The sequence below is a fragment of the Oncorhynchus gorbuscha genome, linkage group LG10, assembly GCF_021184085.1.
Source record: "Oncorhynchus gorbuscha isolate QuinsamMale2020 ecotype Even-year linkage group LG10, OgorEven_v1.0, whole genome shotgun sequence".
Lineage (NCBI taxonomy): Eukaryota > Metazoa > Chordata > Actinopteri > Salmoniformes > Salmonidae > Oncorhynchus > Oncorhynchus gorbuscha.
This window is the reverse complement of record NC_060182.1, coordinates 85,885,368-85,900,728: the sequence shown is the minus strand read 5'-3', so window position 1 is coordinate 85,900,728 and position 15,361 is coordinate 85,885,368. Positions and strand designations below refer to the sequence as shown.

Below are 15,361 nucleotides of genomic sequence, written 5' to 3'. Positions count from 1 at the left end.
CAGATAAAACAGCTCCTGTATTTGTACTCCACTTCTGCCCCAGCCAGCAGTCACAGATCTTGCTGCCTGATGGCACACTGGTATTTCACCCAGCCAGATTTTATCATTGAATTTGAAAATCTTTGTCTATGTGAACTAAGGGAAATATCTGTCCCCAGCCAGCAGCACAGAACAGCTCCTGTCCTCTCATTTTGTGGGCAGTGTGCCCCAGACCTGGCAGCACAGAACAGCTATCTGTCCTCTCAAAACTGTTCTGCCCCAGTCCAGCAGCACAGAACAGCTCCTGTACTCTGTTAAGGGCCCCCATTCAGTTTTAGAGCCCAAACTAATCAAGAACTCAAACTCACTGACCAGAATACTAGAGACACAAACTCACCATAGTGGGATTAGCCTTGCTCTGGAGGAGACCTCACTATGTCTGCCTCTGTCTGCCTTTCTCTCAATTCAAAGGGCTTTGTTGGCTTAGTTGGGAAAAGGGATTTTGTTTACTAAAATTGAACTTTTGTAAATTTCAAAGTGAAAAAGACAAGAATGGAAATAAATCAGAAATTAACAGTAAACATTACATCCACAAAAGTTTAAATTTAATAGAAATAGACTTTCAAATTTTTTAATTCAAATAGTTGAAGTATAAAAAAGTGAAAATAAATAAACAGATAAATAATAGGTTATATTTAATCACAGCAATCAAATGTTTTTGTACTCCACTGGTTGCCCTTTTCTTGTGGCAACAGGTCACACATCTTGCTGCTGTGATGGCACACTGGTATTTCACCCAATAGATTGAATTTGTTTTAAAATCTTTGTCTTATGTGCAAACTAAGGTCTCAGGTTTGTTAATGGGTGCATTCTGTGCACCTGTTAACAGGTAGTTTGGCCCACTCTTATGGTCATACATTTGGCAGGAGGTTAGGAAGTGCAGCTTGGTTTCCACCTCATGTTGTGGGCAGTGTGCACATAGGCAGACCTGGCTCTCAAGAGAAGACAGGCTATCTGTACGTAGTCAAAACTGTTCTTAGTTTTGAGTCACAGTGGTCAGATATTCTGCTACTGTGTACTCTGTTAAGGGCCAACCAGCATTCCAGTTTGGTCAGTTATTTTTGTTTATCTTTTTGTTTCCTATGTACGGAGTGTCCTATTGGCCAGTCCTCATGTGAACCACGTCACCAGAATACTAGAGACACAAACAACACCATAGTGGGATTAGCCTTGCTCTGGAGGAGACCAATTAAGTGAGGGGTGTTTTCTGCCTGTGTCCACCCTTGTAAAACCCCACCTCCCATAGGCTTAGTGTTAGGCTTAGTTGACAGGAAAGGAGGGATTTTCTCTTGACTGGCTAAAATTGAACTTTTGTATAATTTCAAATTTGTTGGTACCCCTCCACAAAAAACGAAGAATGTGCTATTTTCTCTGAAATCACTTGAAAATGATACCAAACTGCTCAATTTGCATCTGGTCCATTGTTTATTCCATATTTGATACCAAACAGCACTTTGACTACTTTTTATTCCATTTTTTATGATCAACTGCTCAGTGACTTTTTTATTGTCCATGTTCAGTGTGGTAATAAAACAAGTGAAAATGGTATGGCCAAAAATGATGGGACCCATAACCTAATGTTTTGTTGCACAACCTTTAGAGGTAATCACTGCAATCAAATGTTTTATGTAGCTCTCAATGAGACTTATGCACCCACTCTTCCTGAGCAAACTGCTCCAGCTGTCTCAGGTTTGATGGGTCCATTTCAGTGTGGTACCAATGTTAACAGGTAGTTTGGTCCATGTTCTTCCTGAGCAAACTGCTCCAGTGACTACTTTACAGGTTCTGGTGCATTCTGTACCTGCTACCAAACAGGTACTTTTTGGTCCATCTTCCTGTGGCAAAATGCTCCAGCTGACTCAGGTTTGATGGGTGCATTCTGTACCTGCTAACAGGTAGTTTGGCCCACTCTTCCTGAGCAAACTGCTCCAGCTGTCTCAGGTTTGATGGGTGCCTTCTCCAGACAAATCTGTCCTTTCCTTTCTCTGGTCCATGTTCAGTATGGTGCAACACAATGATACCAAACTGCTCAGTGACTACTTTACTCTGGTCCATGTTCAGTGTGGTCCACACAATGATACCAAACTGCTCAGTGACTACTTTACTCTGGTCCATGTTCAGTGTGGTGCAACACAATGATACCAAACTGCTCAGTGACTACTTTACTCTGGTCCATGTTCAGTGTGGTCAACACAATGATACCAAACAGCTCAGTGACTACTTTACTCTGGTCCATGTTCAGTGTGGTGCACACAATGATACCAAACTGCTCAGTGACTACTTCTGTCCATTTAAATCGGCTGAATAACTGGTTTACAAGATTGGAGATGTGTGTGTGAGATACGAAATAGTTTGAAATATCACTATAATCCAAGTATTTATTATATTTTCTAAGGGGTATCAACAAATGTTTCCAGGCCATTTTAGAATATCTTTGTAGAATAAGCAATAATTCATCTATTTTCACAGCTTCTTTGCTTTATTCTATGACAAACCAAAGGCATGCAAGTATACATGATAAAATAGCTTTTAATGTCATCTCTTTTCAGGAGCAATGAAGCATTATTTCAATGAGCTGTAAGGGTACCAACACATTTGAGCACATCTGTATGTATGTTTTTGTTGCAATTTGTATGATATGTTATGAATCTAGGTGCTTAGGATCTTTAAAAGGCAACCAATAAGAAACGCTCATTAGCATTGCAAGACATTCTGTCATTCTGCTTCGTGCCCTAATGAACATAACCCAAGCTGAACCTGGGGCCTAGGCTGTGGTTATTTTACTATTCTGCTTGCATGGCCTGCGTGGGCTGGGGATGGGCATGGCCCGGGGCTGGGATGCATGGGCTGGGGATGCGTGGCCCGGGGCTGGGGATGCGTGGCCCGGGGCTGGGGATGCGTGGCCCGGGGCTGGGGATGCGTGGCCCGGGGCTGGGGATGCGTGGCCCGGGGCTGGGGATGCGTGGCCCGGGGCTGGGGATGCGTGGCCCGGGGCTGGGGATGCATGGGCTGGGGATGCATGGCCCGGGGCTGGGGATGCATGGCCCGGGGCTGGGGATGCATGGCCTGGGGCTGCATGGCCTGGGCCTGGGGCTGCATGGCCTGGGGCTGCATGGCCTGGGACTGGGGCTGGGGCCGCTCTAAAGGCTTTTGAAGGCCCATCAACAGAGCATGGATCACCAGATCTCAGAATAATTCACTTTTTCACCCCACAAGGAAAAAATGAAAACCAGTCAACTAAATGTTTTAACACAAACCCTATGCCCTCTAATCTGGTGAACAAATGTAGCCTATTGTATCAAATGGGTGGAAATATTTAAATACTTCAAACCTTTCTGTAGATGCGTTACTTTTTGATGCGTTTCTTTGATCGGAGAGAACAGCTGTAAATCATTTATGTGTTTCAAGTTTCCGGGCGTGACTCCTATCCCTCTTCTATCTTTGACTTCCTGTGTGTTCATCCTCAGGTCCAGTCTATGGTTCAGAACAGCCAACACAAGGAGGGTTTGGAGCTCAACACCCTGCTCTCCTCACCACATGTCCAGGTGAGGCTTCCATACTTTCCTACTGGAATGACTAATTATGTGTCTCTTTGTAACCGCTGTGTCTCACCTGCATCTCTGTCCCAGCATAACCCGTATCCTCCTCAGCATAACCCGTATCCCCCTCAGCATAACCCGTATCCCCCTCAGCATAACCCGTATCCCCCTCAGCATAACCCGTATCCCACTCAGCATAACCCGTATCCCCCTCAGCATAACCCGTTTATAGCATAACCCGTTTATACTATATGACCACGATGTCTTCTCCTGAGCCCTGTATACTGCTTCTGCAATGTGACCAAGCTGTCTTCTCCTGAGCCCTGTATACTGCTTCTGCAATGTGACCACGCTGTCTTCCCCTGAGCCCTGTATGTATACTGCTTCTGCAATGTGACCACGCTGTCTTCCCCTGAGCCCTGTATGTATACTGCTTCTGCAATGTGACCACGCTGTCTTCCCCTGAGCCCTGTATGTATACTGCTTCTGCAATGTGACCAAGCTGTCTTCTCCTGAGCCCTGTATACTGCTTCTGCAATGTGACCAAGCTGTCTTCCCCTGAGCCCTGTACACTGCTTCTGCAATGTGACCAAGCTGTCTTCCCCTGAGCCCTGTACACTGCTTCTGCAATGTGACCACGCTGTCTTCCCCTGAGCCCTGTACACTTCTAATTTTCCCTTACACTCAGACTTGTCTCTGTCCCCCACATCTACAATTTATTTTTTATTTTATTTAACTAAGCAAGTCCGTTAAGAACAAATTCTTATTTACAATTATGGCCTACCCCTGCCAAACCCTCCCCTAACCCTGCCAAACACTCCCCTAACCCGTATGACGCTGAGCCAATTGTGTGCCACCCTTTGGGACTCCCGATTTACGGCCGGTTGTGACACAGCCTGGAATCAAACCAGGGTCTCTAATGACGTCTCTAGCACTTCAATGCAGTGCCTTAGACTGCTGCGCCACTCATGAGGCCAGTGATGCTGCTCCTCTGAGACACCAGGGCATGTTCAGTAGGGAGGGACGGTTTGAAACAGATTGATAAGGGAGGTACTACCTGAATGTTTTGCTACAGTGTGCACTACTGAACATGACCCAACACACAGGAGGATGGAGGAGAGGAAGAAGGTAGACCTAGTGAGGTAACTAACCAGGCCTTTCTCCCCAGGGGATGATATGGCTGTTAGTCTGTTACTACTTACTGAAGGTTTCTTATATCATGTTTCTCCTCCTGGATTTTCTTCCTTCCACATGAATCGAATCCAAGTTTATTGGTCGCATAAACAGATCTGCAGATGTGCAGGTGCAGCGAAATAATTGTATTTCTTGGTCCAACCTTCTAATAGAAATACACACATAATCCAGAAAATAAATCTAGGATGAGCCTTGACTAGAATACAGTGTGTGCCAGTCTAACCTGTGTCTTGGTGTGCCAGTCTAACCTGTGTCTTGGTGTGCCAGTCTAACCTGTGTCTTGGTGTGCCAGTCTAACCTGTGTCTTGGTGTGCCAGTCTAACCTGTGTCTTGGTGTGCCAGTCTAACCTGTGTCTTGGTGTGCCAGTCTAACCTGTGTCTTGGTGTGCCAGTCTAACCTGTGTCTTGGTGTGCCAGTCTAACCTGTGTCGTGGTGTGCCAGTCTAACCTGTGTCGTGGTGTGCCAGTCTAACCTGTGTCTTGGTGTGCCAGTCTAACCTGTGTCTTGGTGTGCCAGTCTAACCTGTGTCTTGGTGTGCCAGTCTAACCTGTGTCTTGGTGTGCCAGTCTAACCTGTGTCTTGGTGTGCCAGTCTAACCTGTGTCTTGGTGTGCCAGTCTAACCTGTGTCTTGGTGTGCCAGTCTAACCTGTGTCTTGGTGTGCCAGTCTAACCTGTGTCTTGGTGTGCCAGTCTAACCTGTGTCTTGGTGTGCCAGTCTAACCTGTGTCTTGGTGTGCCAGTCTAACCTGTGTCTTGGTGTGCCAGTCTAACCTGTGTCTTGGTGTGCCAGTCTAACCTGTGTCTTGGTGTGCCAGTCTAACCTGTGTCTTGGTGTGCCAGTCTAACCTGTGTCTTGGTGTGCCAGTCTAACCTGTGTCTTGGTGTGCCAGTCTAACCTGTGTCTTGGTGTGCCAGTCTAACCTGTGTCTTGGTGTGCCAGTCTAACCTGTGTCTTGGTGTGCCAGTCTAACCTGTGTCTTGGTGTGCCAGTCTAACCTGTGTCTGTGGTGTGCCAGTCTAACCTGTGTCGTGGTGTGCCAGTCTAACCTGTGTCGTGGTGTGCCAGTCTAACCTGTGTCTTGGTGTGCCAGTCTAACCTGTGTCTTGGTGTGGTGTGCCAGTCTAACCTGTGTCTTGGTGTGCCAGTCTAACCTGTGTCTTGGTGTGCCAGTCTAACCTGTGTCTTGGTGTGCCAGTCCAACCTGTGTCTTGGAAACCGCATGTAAACATGCCAGTATTAAAGTGACCAGTCTAACCTGTGTCGTGGTGTGCCAGTCTAACCTGTGTCGTGGTGTGCCAGTCTAACCAGGTGTGCCAGTCTAACCTGCAGGTGTGCCAGTCTAAGTGCCAGTCTAACCTGTGGTGGTAGCCATCTAACCTGAACAGTGCCTCTAACCTGCAGGGTAGCCAGTCTAACCTGTGGTGGTAGCCAGTCTAACCTGTGTCTTAGGCTGCTAACCTGTGGGTGTGCCAGTCTAACCTGTGTCTTGGTAGCCAGTCTAACCTGTGTCTTGGTGTGCCAGTCTAACCTGTGTCTTGGTGTGCCAGTCTAACCTGTGTCTTGGTGTGCCAGTCTAACCTGTGTCTTGGGTAGCCAGTAACCTTGGTGTGCCAGGTGGTGTGCCAGTCTAGACCAGTGTCGTGGTGTGCCAGTCTGCAGGGTGTGCCAGTCTAACCGGGTGGTGTGCCAGTCTAACCAGTCTCTAGGCTGCCAGGGTAAGAGTACCGGGTGCCAGTCTAACCTGTGTCTAGAACAGTCTAGGCTGCAGGGTAGCCAGTCTAACCTGGGTGGTGTGCCAGTCTAACCTGTGTCTAGGCTGCCAGGGTAGAGTGTCGTGGTGTGCCAGTCTAACCAGTGACTAGGCTGCTAAGGGTAGAGTCTAACCTGGGTGGTGCCAGTCTAACCTGTGTCTTGGTGTGCCAGAACAGTGTCGTGGTGTGCCAGTCTAACCTGTGTCTTGGTGTGCCAGTCTAACCTGTGTCGTGGTGTGCCAGTCTAAGTGTCTTGGTGTAAAGACCAGTACTAAACCAGGTCTCTGTGGGTTCATGTCTTGGTGTGCCAGTCTAACCTGCCTGTGTGCCAGTCTAACCTTTCAGTGGTGTAAAGTCAAACCTGTCTAAGTCTGATTGTTATCTCCAGTCTAACCTTGTCGTGGTGAGCCAGAACTGCCCTTGGGGCAGAAGCATAGTCTAACCTGTTTCTGTAGTGTGAGGCAGCTGTGTCTCTGCATCCAAAGTGCATGAAACCGCATCTAAACATTATTAAAGTGACCAGTGTTCAATGACTCTATGTACAGCAGTCTCTAGGCTGCAGGGTAGAGTACCGGGTGGTAGCCATCTAGAACAGTCTCTAGGCTGCAGGGTAGAGTACCGGGTGGTAGCCATCTAGAACAGTCTCTAGGCTGCAGGGTAGAGTACCGGGTGGTAGCCGGCTAGAACAGTGACTAGGCTGCAGGGTAGAGTACCGGGTGGTAGCCGGCTAGAACAGTGACTAGGCTGCAGGGTAGAGTACCGGGTGGTAACCTCAGAACAGTGACAGGCTGCAACCACAAGGCCACTGAACAGTTAGGTGGGTGTGAGCATATTGTAAAAGTCTAGGTAGTTAACCCAGAACAGTGACTGGCTGCAGGGTAGAGTACCGGGTGTGCCTTTCAGTGCTGCTGGCCAGTGACTGTTTGGTGGAGAACAGTGACAGGCTGGGGAGAACAGTGATAGGTTGGTTTTCCTATAAAAGTGTCTGCAGGGTTAACCGGCAGTAACAGTGACCAGTACATCCCCTGTACCCCTGTCCCTCCCCAGTAGGTACTACTGGCCCATGACTGTATGAACAGTCACTAGGCTGCAGGGTAGAGTCCGGGTGTGCCTAGAACAGTGACTAGGCTGTGTCTTGGTGTGCTAGAACAGTCACTAACCTGTGTACCGGGTGGTGTGCCAGACTAGGCTCTAACCTGAACAGTCTCTCTGCATCCAACCATCTAGCAGCTAGAGTCTGGTTAGTTAACCCAGTAAGGCTAACCCTATGTCCCCTGTACCTCCCCAGGCGGTGCTTCTGGCCCATGACTGTGTTGCGGAGCAGGAGAGTGCAGCTGGAGGGCCCCTACCGGGTGGTAGCCCTAGAACAGTGACTAGGCTGCTCACCAATGGGGTGGAGCCATCTAGTCAAGACAGTCTCTAGGCTGCAGGGAGAGGCCAGGGTGGTGAGCCTTTAGAACACACACCAACAGTCATGAATCATCATATGAGTAGACATAGGCTGTCTGAAAAGTCCCAGCTGTCAAATCCTTGGTTCTTCCAGTGTTTGTTTTCTCAATTAGCCTCTCAGTGAAGCTTATTGGAGAGAGGCAGCCGGCTAGAACAGTCCTGGCTGCAGGGGATCCCCCTCCCAATGAGCTTTGAGACCGGGTGGTAGCCAACTAGAACAGTCACTAGGACAGGGTAGAGTACCGGGTGGTAGCCGGCTAGAACAGTCACTAGGCTGCAGGGTAGAGTAGGGTGGTATTTGCTAGAACAGTGACTAGGCTGCAGGGTAGAGTACCGGGTGGCAGCCGGCTAGAACAGTGACTAGGCTGCAGGGTAGAGTATCGGGTGGTAAACAACTGTTGATGTAAAAAGGGCTTTAGAAAGTGACTTTGCAGGGTAGAGTACACGGGTTCAGACAAAGCCAGTCAGGCTCTCATATCAGAAAAGTGGAAGAACAGTGACCTGCAGGGTACCGGGTGGTAGCCTCTGTTCACTAGGCTGCCTGAGTATGTGCCATCTGGTGACTAGGCTGGGTGGTAGCCGGCTAGAACAGTGACTAAGGTTCAGGGCAGGAAATAGAAGAATATCAGGGGGCTCTGGAAGTAAAGACTACAGTACTGTTAAAGACAGGTCTCTGTGGGTTCATGCGCCTATCTCTGCCTGTGTGTTAACCTTCAGTGACTTGTAAAGCAAACCTACTAAGTCTGATTGTTATCTCCAAGTAAGCCTTGTCTGAGCCAGAACTGCCCATAGGGGCAGGAGCATATCTCCTGTTTCTGTAGAGTGAGGCAGCTTGACCTTCAGTGCACCCACTAGACAAACCCCCCATCAATCTCCTTAAAGACTGGCAAGTGAGGTGTGACAGACCAAAACCTTCCAACCTCAGGCCGACATCAGAGACTGAGTTGGGGGAGTACAGACCAAACCCCTGTGCCTTTCAGTGCTGCTGGCCAGTGACTGTTTGGTGGAGAGAGGACAGGGAGGGATGTTGTTTTTCCTATAAAAGTGTCTAGTTAACCCAGTAATTCTGACCAGTACATCCCCTGTGTCCCCTGTCCCTCCCCAGTAGGTACTACTGGCCCATGACTGTATAGAGTCTGTGTCTTGGTGTGCCAGTCTAACCTGTGTCTTGGTGTGCCAGTCTAACCTGAGTCGTGGTGTGCCAGTCTAACCTGTGTCTCTGCATCCAACCATCTAGCAGCTAGAGTCTGGTTAGTACAGACCAAAACCCTAACCCATCAGAGACTGGCCCATGACTGTGTTGCGGAGCAGGAGATGCAAAACCCCTGACCCATCAGAGGCTCTGGGGAGGAGACTGTCAAAACCCCGCCCATCAGAGAGGGACATCCCACTGGTGAGACAGACTTTAAAACACCCAACAGTCATGAATCATCAGAGACATAGGCTGTCTGAAAAGTCCCAGCTGTCAAATCCTTGGTTCTTCCAAAACCCCTCCCATCAAAGCTTATTGGGGAGTACAGACCAAAACCCCGCCCCTCAGAGCTTTGAGGGAGTACAGATCAAAACCCCGCCCATCAGATTTGACAACTGGGGTTTTAGGCAGTATCTGTAAACCCTGTTGATAAGAGACTTTATAAAAGCACAATGAATGACTTTTCAGACAAAGCCATCATCTCTCATATCAGAGACTGGGTATCTATCACAGACTCTGTTCCCACCCATCAGAGACTGGGACATGGACAGTAAAAAGCCGCATCAGAGAAGGGGGTACGGCAAAACCCCGCCCTCAGAGACTGGAGTACGGAGTGGAGATCAGAGGGAAACCCTTTGCCCATCAGAGACTGGGATCCTTATCCCCAGACAGAAAAACCCCGCCCATCAGAGACTGGGGAGTACAGACCAAAACCCCGCCCATCAGAGACTGGGGAGTACAGACCAAAACCCCGCCCATCAGAGACTGGGGAGTACAGACCAAAACCCCGCCCATCAGAGACTGGGGAGTACAGACCAAAACCCCGCCCATCAGAGACTGGGGAGTACAGACCAAAACCCCGCCCATCAGAGACTGGGGAGTACAGACCAAAACCCCGCCCATCAGAGACTGGGGAGTACAGACCAAAACCCGCCCATCAGAGACTGGGGAGTACAGACCAAAACGCCGCCCATCAGAGACTGGGGAGTACAGACCAAAACACCGCCCATCAGAGACTGGGGAGTACAGACCAAAACGCCGCCCATCAGAGACTGGGGAGTACAGACCAAAACACCGCCCATCAGAGACTGGGGAGTACAGACCAAAACACCGCCCATCAGAGACTGGGGAGTACAGACCAAAACCCCGCCCATCAGAGACTGGGGAGTACAGACCAAAACGCCGCCCATCAGAGACTGGGGAGTACAGACCAAAACCCCGCCCATCAGAGACTGGGAGTACAGACCAAAACCCCGCCCATCAGAGACTGGGGAGTACAGACCAAAACCCCGCCCATCAGAGACTGGGGAGTACAGACACATCTCCATCTCCGACCACCTCTCTTCTCAGCTTCTATCCAAACCTTGGCTGTGATGTCAGTCCGTCTGTAGCATTCACACTGTTCCAAGTTCCAATGGTTCTTAGTGGGTTGGACAGCATGGTTCTGACCCATAGCCAATACTGCTTTGATTCCCACATGGGCCACCACATACTGAATATGTCCTTATGAACACTACATGGTTTTGGATTATAAACTGCGTGGTTCGAGCCCAGAATACTGATTGGCTGACAGCCATGGTATATCAGACAAAACATTTATTTTTACTGCTCTAATTACTTTGGTAACCAGTTAATAATAGTAATAAGGCACCTCTGGGGTTTGTGGTATATGGAAAATATAACATACATTCTCGGGCCTTATTGCTTAATTCGAGCATCTGCTACATGACCATATTTACAAATGTTAATCTTAATGTAATTCTAGAATATACAGATTAACTAGAAAAACTAAGGTAATGTCTTGTCCTCTTTTCCACCAGGTCCATGTGAAGGCTCACTTTGACTACGACCCGTCTGATGACCCCTACGTGCCGTGTAGGGAACTGGGCCTGTGCTTCCAGAAGGGAGACATCCTCCACATCATTAGCCAGGACGACCCCAACTGGTGGCAGGCCTACAGGGACGGAGACGAGGACAACCAGCCCCTGGCTGGGCTAGTACCAGGTACACTACCCTGACCCCAACCAGCATCTGGCTGGGTTAGTACCAGGTACACTACCATGACCCCAACCAGCCCCTGGCTGGGCTAGTACCAGGTACACTACCCTGACCCCAACCAGCATCTGGCTGGGTTAGTACCAGGTACGCTACCCTGACCCCAACCAGCCCCTGGCCGGGTTAGTACCAGGTACGCTACCCTGACCCCAACCAGCCCCTGGCCGGGCTAGTACCAGGTATGCTACCCTGACCCCAACCAGCATCTGGCTGGGTTAGTACCAGGTACGCTACCCTGACCCCAACCAGCCCCTGGCCGGGTTAGTACCAGGTATGCTACCCTGACCTCAACCAGCCCCTGGCCGGGCTAGTACCAGATACGCTACCCTGACCTCAACCAGCCCCTGGCCGGGTTAGTACCAGGTACGCTACCCTGACCCCAACCAGCCCCTGGCCGGGCTAGTACCAGGTATGCTACCCTGACCCCAACCAGCCCCTGGCCGGGCTAGTACCAGGTACGCTACCCTGACCCCAACCAGCCCCTGGCCGGGCTAGTACCAGGTACGCTACCCTGACCCCAACCAGCCCCTGGCCGGGCTAGTACCAGGTACGCTACCCTGACCCCAACCAGCCCCTGGCCGGGCTAGTACCAGGTACGCTACCCTGACCCCAACCAGCCCCTGGCCGGGCTAGTACCAGGTACGCTACCCTGACCCCAACCAGCCCCTGACCGGGCTAGTACCAGGTACGCTACCCTGACCCCAACCAGCCTCTGGCCGGGCTAGTACCAGGCACGCTACCCTGCCTCTACACAAATTGAAGGACTGTTAAGGAGAACTTAGCTTGGAAACCTCGGAAAGTTATCTTATGCTATTTCCAGTTAGTTTTGTGTGTGTGTGTGTGTGTGTGTGTGTGTGTGTGTGTGTGTGTGTGTGTGTGTGTGTGTGTGTGTGTGTGTGTGTGTGTGTGTGTGTGTGTGTGTGTGTGTGTGTGTGTGTGTGTGTGCGTGTGTGTGTTGCTTTTTTGGCCAGGTCTATCTTGAAAAAAAGATTTCTATCTGAATGTGACTTTTCTGGTTTATTAAAGGAGAAATAAAATGCCTCCTATCAAACTGGACCAGTTTCAGGTCATCAATGTAGATCATCAGACCGTGTTTAACAACATCTCTTCTCTTTGTAAATGTAGGCAAGAGCTTCCAGCAGCAGAGGGAGGCCATGAAACAGACCATAGAAGAGGATAAAGAGCCAGAGAAGTCAGGAAAGCTGTGGTGTGCTAAGAAGAACAAGAAGAAGAGGAAGAAGCTCCTTTACAACGTCAAGCAGAATGATGGTAAAGCCAGCTCCGAAGAATTCACCAAGTACATTACACACACCCCCATGCATTTTCCATGACCGACTGATCAGGTTATGATCCCTTACTGATGTCACTTGTTAAATCCACTTCAAATCAGTGTGGATGAAGGGGAAGAGACAGGTTAAAGAAGGATTTTGAAGCTTTGAGACATGGGTTGTGTATGTGTGCCATTCTTACCCTAATGGGTCAGACATAATATTGAAGTGCCTTTAAAAGGAGTGCAGTAGGTGCCAGGCGCACCGGTTTGTGTCAAGAACTGAAACCCTGCTGGGTTTTTCACGCTCAACAGTTTCCTGTGTGTATCAAGAATGGTCCACCACCCTAAGGATATCCAGCCAACTTGACGCAGCTGTGGGATGAATTGGTCTCAACATCCCTGTGGAATGCTTTTGACACCTTGTAGAGTCCATGTCCGACCAACTGAGGCTGTTCTGGGGGCAAAAGGGGGGTACAACTCAATATTAGGAAGATGTTAGTAATGTTTTGTACACTCAGTGAATATTGCAGGTGTCGTGCAGTTATTTGATTGCAGTTTAGGATGGCTGATGCCGTGTGTGGAGTGCGTAGTCTCTTAGTCCCACTCCCCATGGACCAAATGGCTGGAAGTAGAGCGTGGTAGAGTGCTGTAGCAGAGATGTTTGCAGACTGGTGTAGAATGAACCTAATATGGGTACCCTGGGCCCGTATTCAGTGTCTCAGAGTAGGAGTGCTGATCTAGGATCAGTTTTGTATTTTAGATCATAGTGTATGAGATTATATTGGGCACGGAGGACCTGATCCTCGATCAGCACTACTACTCTGAAACTCTTGGTGAATATGAGTCCTGGTTGCTGGGGGGGCTGTTCGTCTCTGGTTCTGGAATGTGCGGACTGTGCTTGTTTTAATGCTTATGCATTATGCATGTGAAGTTATTCACACTTACTCTTTCCTTATCACTATTGACTGTTACTCATATCTCTTATACCCCGGGTTACTATTTTATAACCTGAGCAAAAAATAGCACTAGTAGCCGTAGGCCTGAGAAAGAGAGATCACTTACTTTAGCCAGCTTTAGCCAAAAAACCATGTACTATGAAAGTTAGTATTTTCACTTTAATGGACTGTGGTTGGAATGACCCCAAGATATAGTAGAAGAAATGACAAGAACAGGATAAATGTTGGCGTTTCAACTAAATGTCTTTCTCAGGCTCAAGTCTTTTTCATTATACCAAGACAGGAATAGTGTTTGAAATGAAACTAAAACTGTCTTGTTCCTACTTTGTCTGTATCTCTGCTGCTCCCCAGACAACGACAGTGAGGAGATCCTGACCTATGAAGAGATGGCGCTCTACCACCAGCCAGCCAATCGAAAGCGACCCATCGCCCTGATTGGTCCTCCCAACTGTGGGCAGAACGACTTGAGACAGAGACTGCTGTCCAGCCAGCCAGACAGATTTGGGGGAGCGGTCCCACGTAAGTGTCAAATTGATCAAACGTTTATTTTCAAGGGTGAACTTTCCCGTTGAACTGCACACCTCAGTGGTCACTGAAGGCTTTCCTCAAACTCTCTCTTGAATTCACTGTGCATGTATTATGAGGCTGATCTATGTAGGTACTAGTTCATTGTCAAACGTCAGGTACTGCGCCGGCTGAGGGACGAGCTTTGTGTAGGAGTGACTCCAGACAATGGGTACTAGGTAATGATGCACTCATATGACATTCTTGGCCGATATGATATCCAATATTTTCCTTGACACAAAAAAAACGATACCGACATTTAAAATTTGAGCGGCCTTTTTAGCATTCTAGTACAGTTAAATAGTTAACACACACATGGACGCAGTGGTCTAAGGCACTGCATCTCAGTGCAAGAGGTGTCACTACAGTCCCTGGTTCAAATCCAAGCTGTATCACATCTGGTCGTGATTGGGAGTCCCATAGGGTGGCGCACAATTGGCCCAACATCGTCCTGGCTTGGCTGGGGTAGGCTGTCATTGTAAATAAGAATTTGTTCTTAACTGACTTGCCTAGTTAAATAAAGGTTACACACACCACACTGACCAAATAGTTATTTTGTTAGCAATTATGTATGTCCCCATTACCAGTAAAACATAATCAAAACCTATTTCTTTATCTTACTTGCTGTGCTGTTTCGTTGTTCATTTGTTCAGTCGTTTCATTCTCAACCAGGATTTCTATGGAACACGGTTGAGTCTTTGCTGTCAAAGGAAGATGCACATCAAATAACACTATGATGTGTCATGTAAGCTTGTTGACCAATCAGGACCTGAATATGACTGTACGTCACATAACACTATGATGTGTCATGTAAGCTTGTTGACCAATCAGGACCTGAATCTGACTGCACGTCACATAACACTATGATGTGTCATGTAAGCTTGTTGACCAATCAGGACCTGAATATGACTGCACGTCACATAACACTATGATGTGTCATGTAAGCTTGTTGACCAATCAGGACCTGAATATATGACTGCACGTCACATAATAATTTAACTCGTTCATACATTTTGTACGTAGTTATTACACATTGATTACATTATCACTTGTATTTCATATGTCACAGTGATTCATCAATACTTATGCTATGATGCTGGTAAAGTTGTCTCGCACACCTACAGTGCTGGTCATTGAAAAAATGATAAGCTAACTAATGGATGCAAACAATGTTCTTCTCCAAAAACTTAGCAAAACGACAAATCTGTTTCAGTAGCTTATAGTTAGCTAGCTAACTATATAGCTAGGTGTCCTCTAAAATAACCCTAATTTATAAGACAGTTCTTGTTTGATTAATGGTCGGACCCATCTATGTGAAGCTAGCCACAATAAGGATTAGCCACAATAGT

At 48.2% G+C, this 15,361-nt stretch overlaps 1 protein-coding gene across 1 annotated transcript in view; it reads left to right on the top strand.

Moving 5' to 3' along the window:
- The window catches only part of pals1a (protein associated with LIN7 1, MAGUK p55 family member a), a 51,812-nt gene that overhangs the window by 28,177 nt on the left and 8,274 nt on the right, over positions 1 to 15,361 (top strand). Inside the window, exons 4-9 of the mRNA XM_046367715.1 lie at positions 3,507 to 3,584; positions 7,815 to 7,881; positions 9,701 to 10,083; positions 10,988 to 11,171; positions 12,348 to 12,491; positions 13,800 to 13,967. Of these exons, the coding sequence (XP_046223671.1) occupies positions 3,507 to 3,584; positions 7,815 to 7,881; positions 9,701 to 10,083; positions 10,988 to 11,171; positions 12,348 to 12,491; positions 13,800 to 13,967 (1,024 nt within the window). The remainder of the gene's footprint in view (positions 1 to 3,506; positions 3,585 to 7,814; positions 7,882 to 9,700; positions 10,084 to 10,987; positions 11,172 to 12,347; positions 12,492 to 13,799; positions 13,968 to 15,361) is intronic.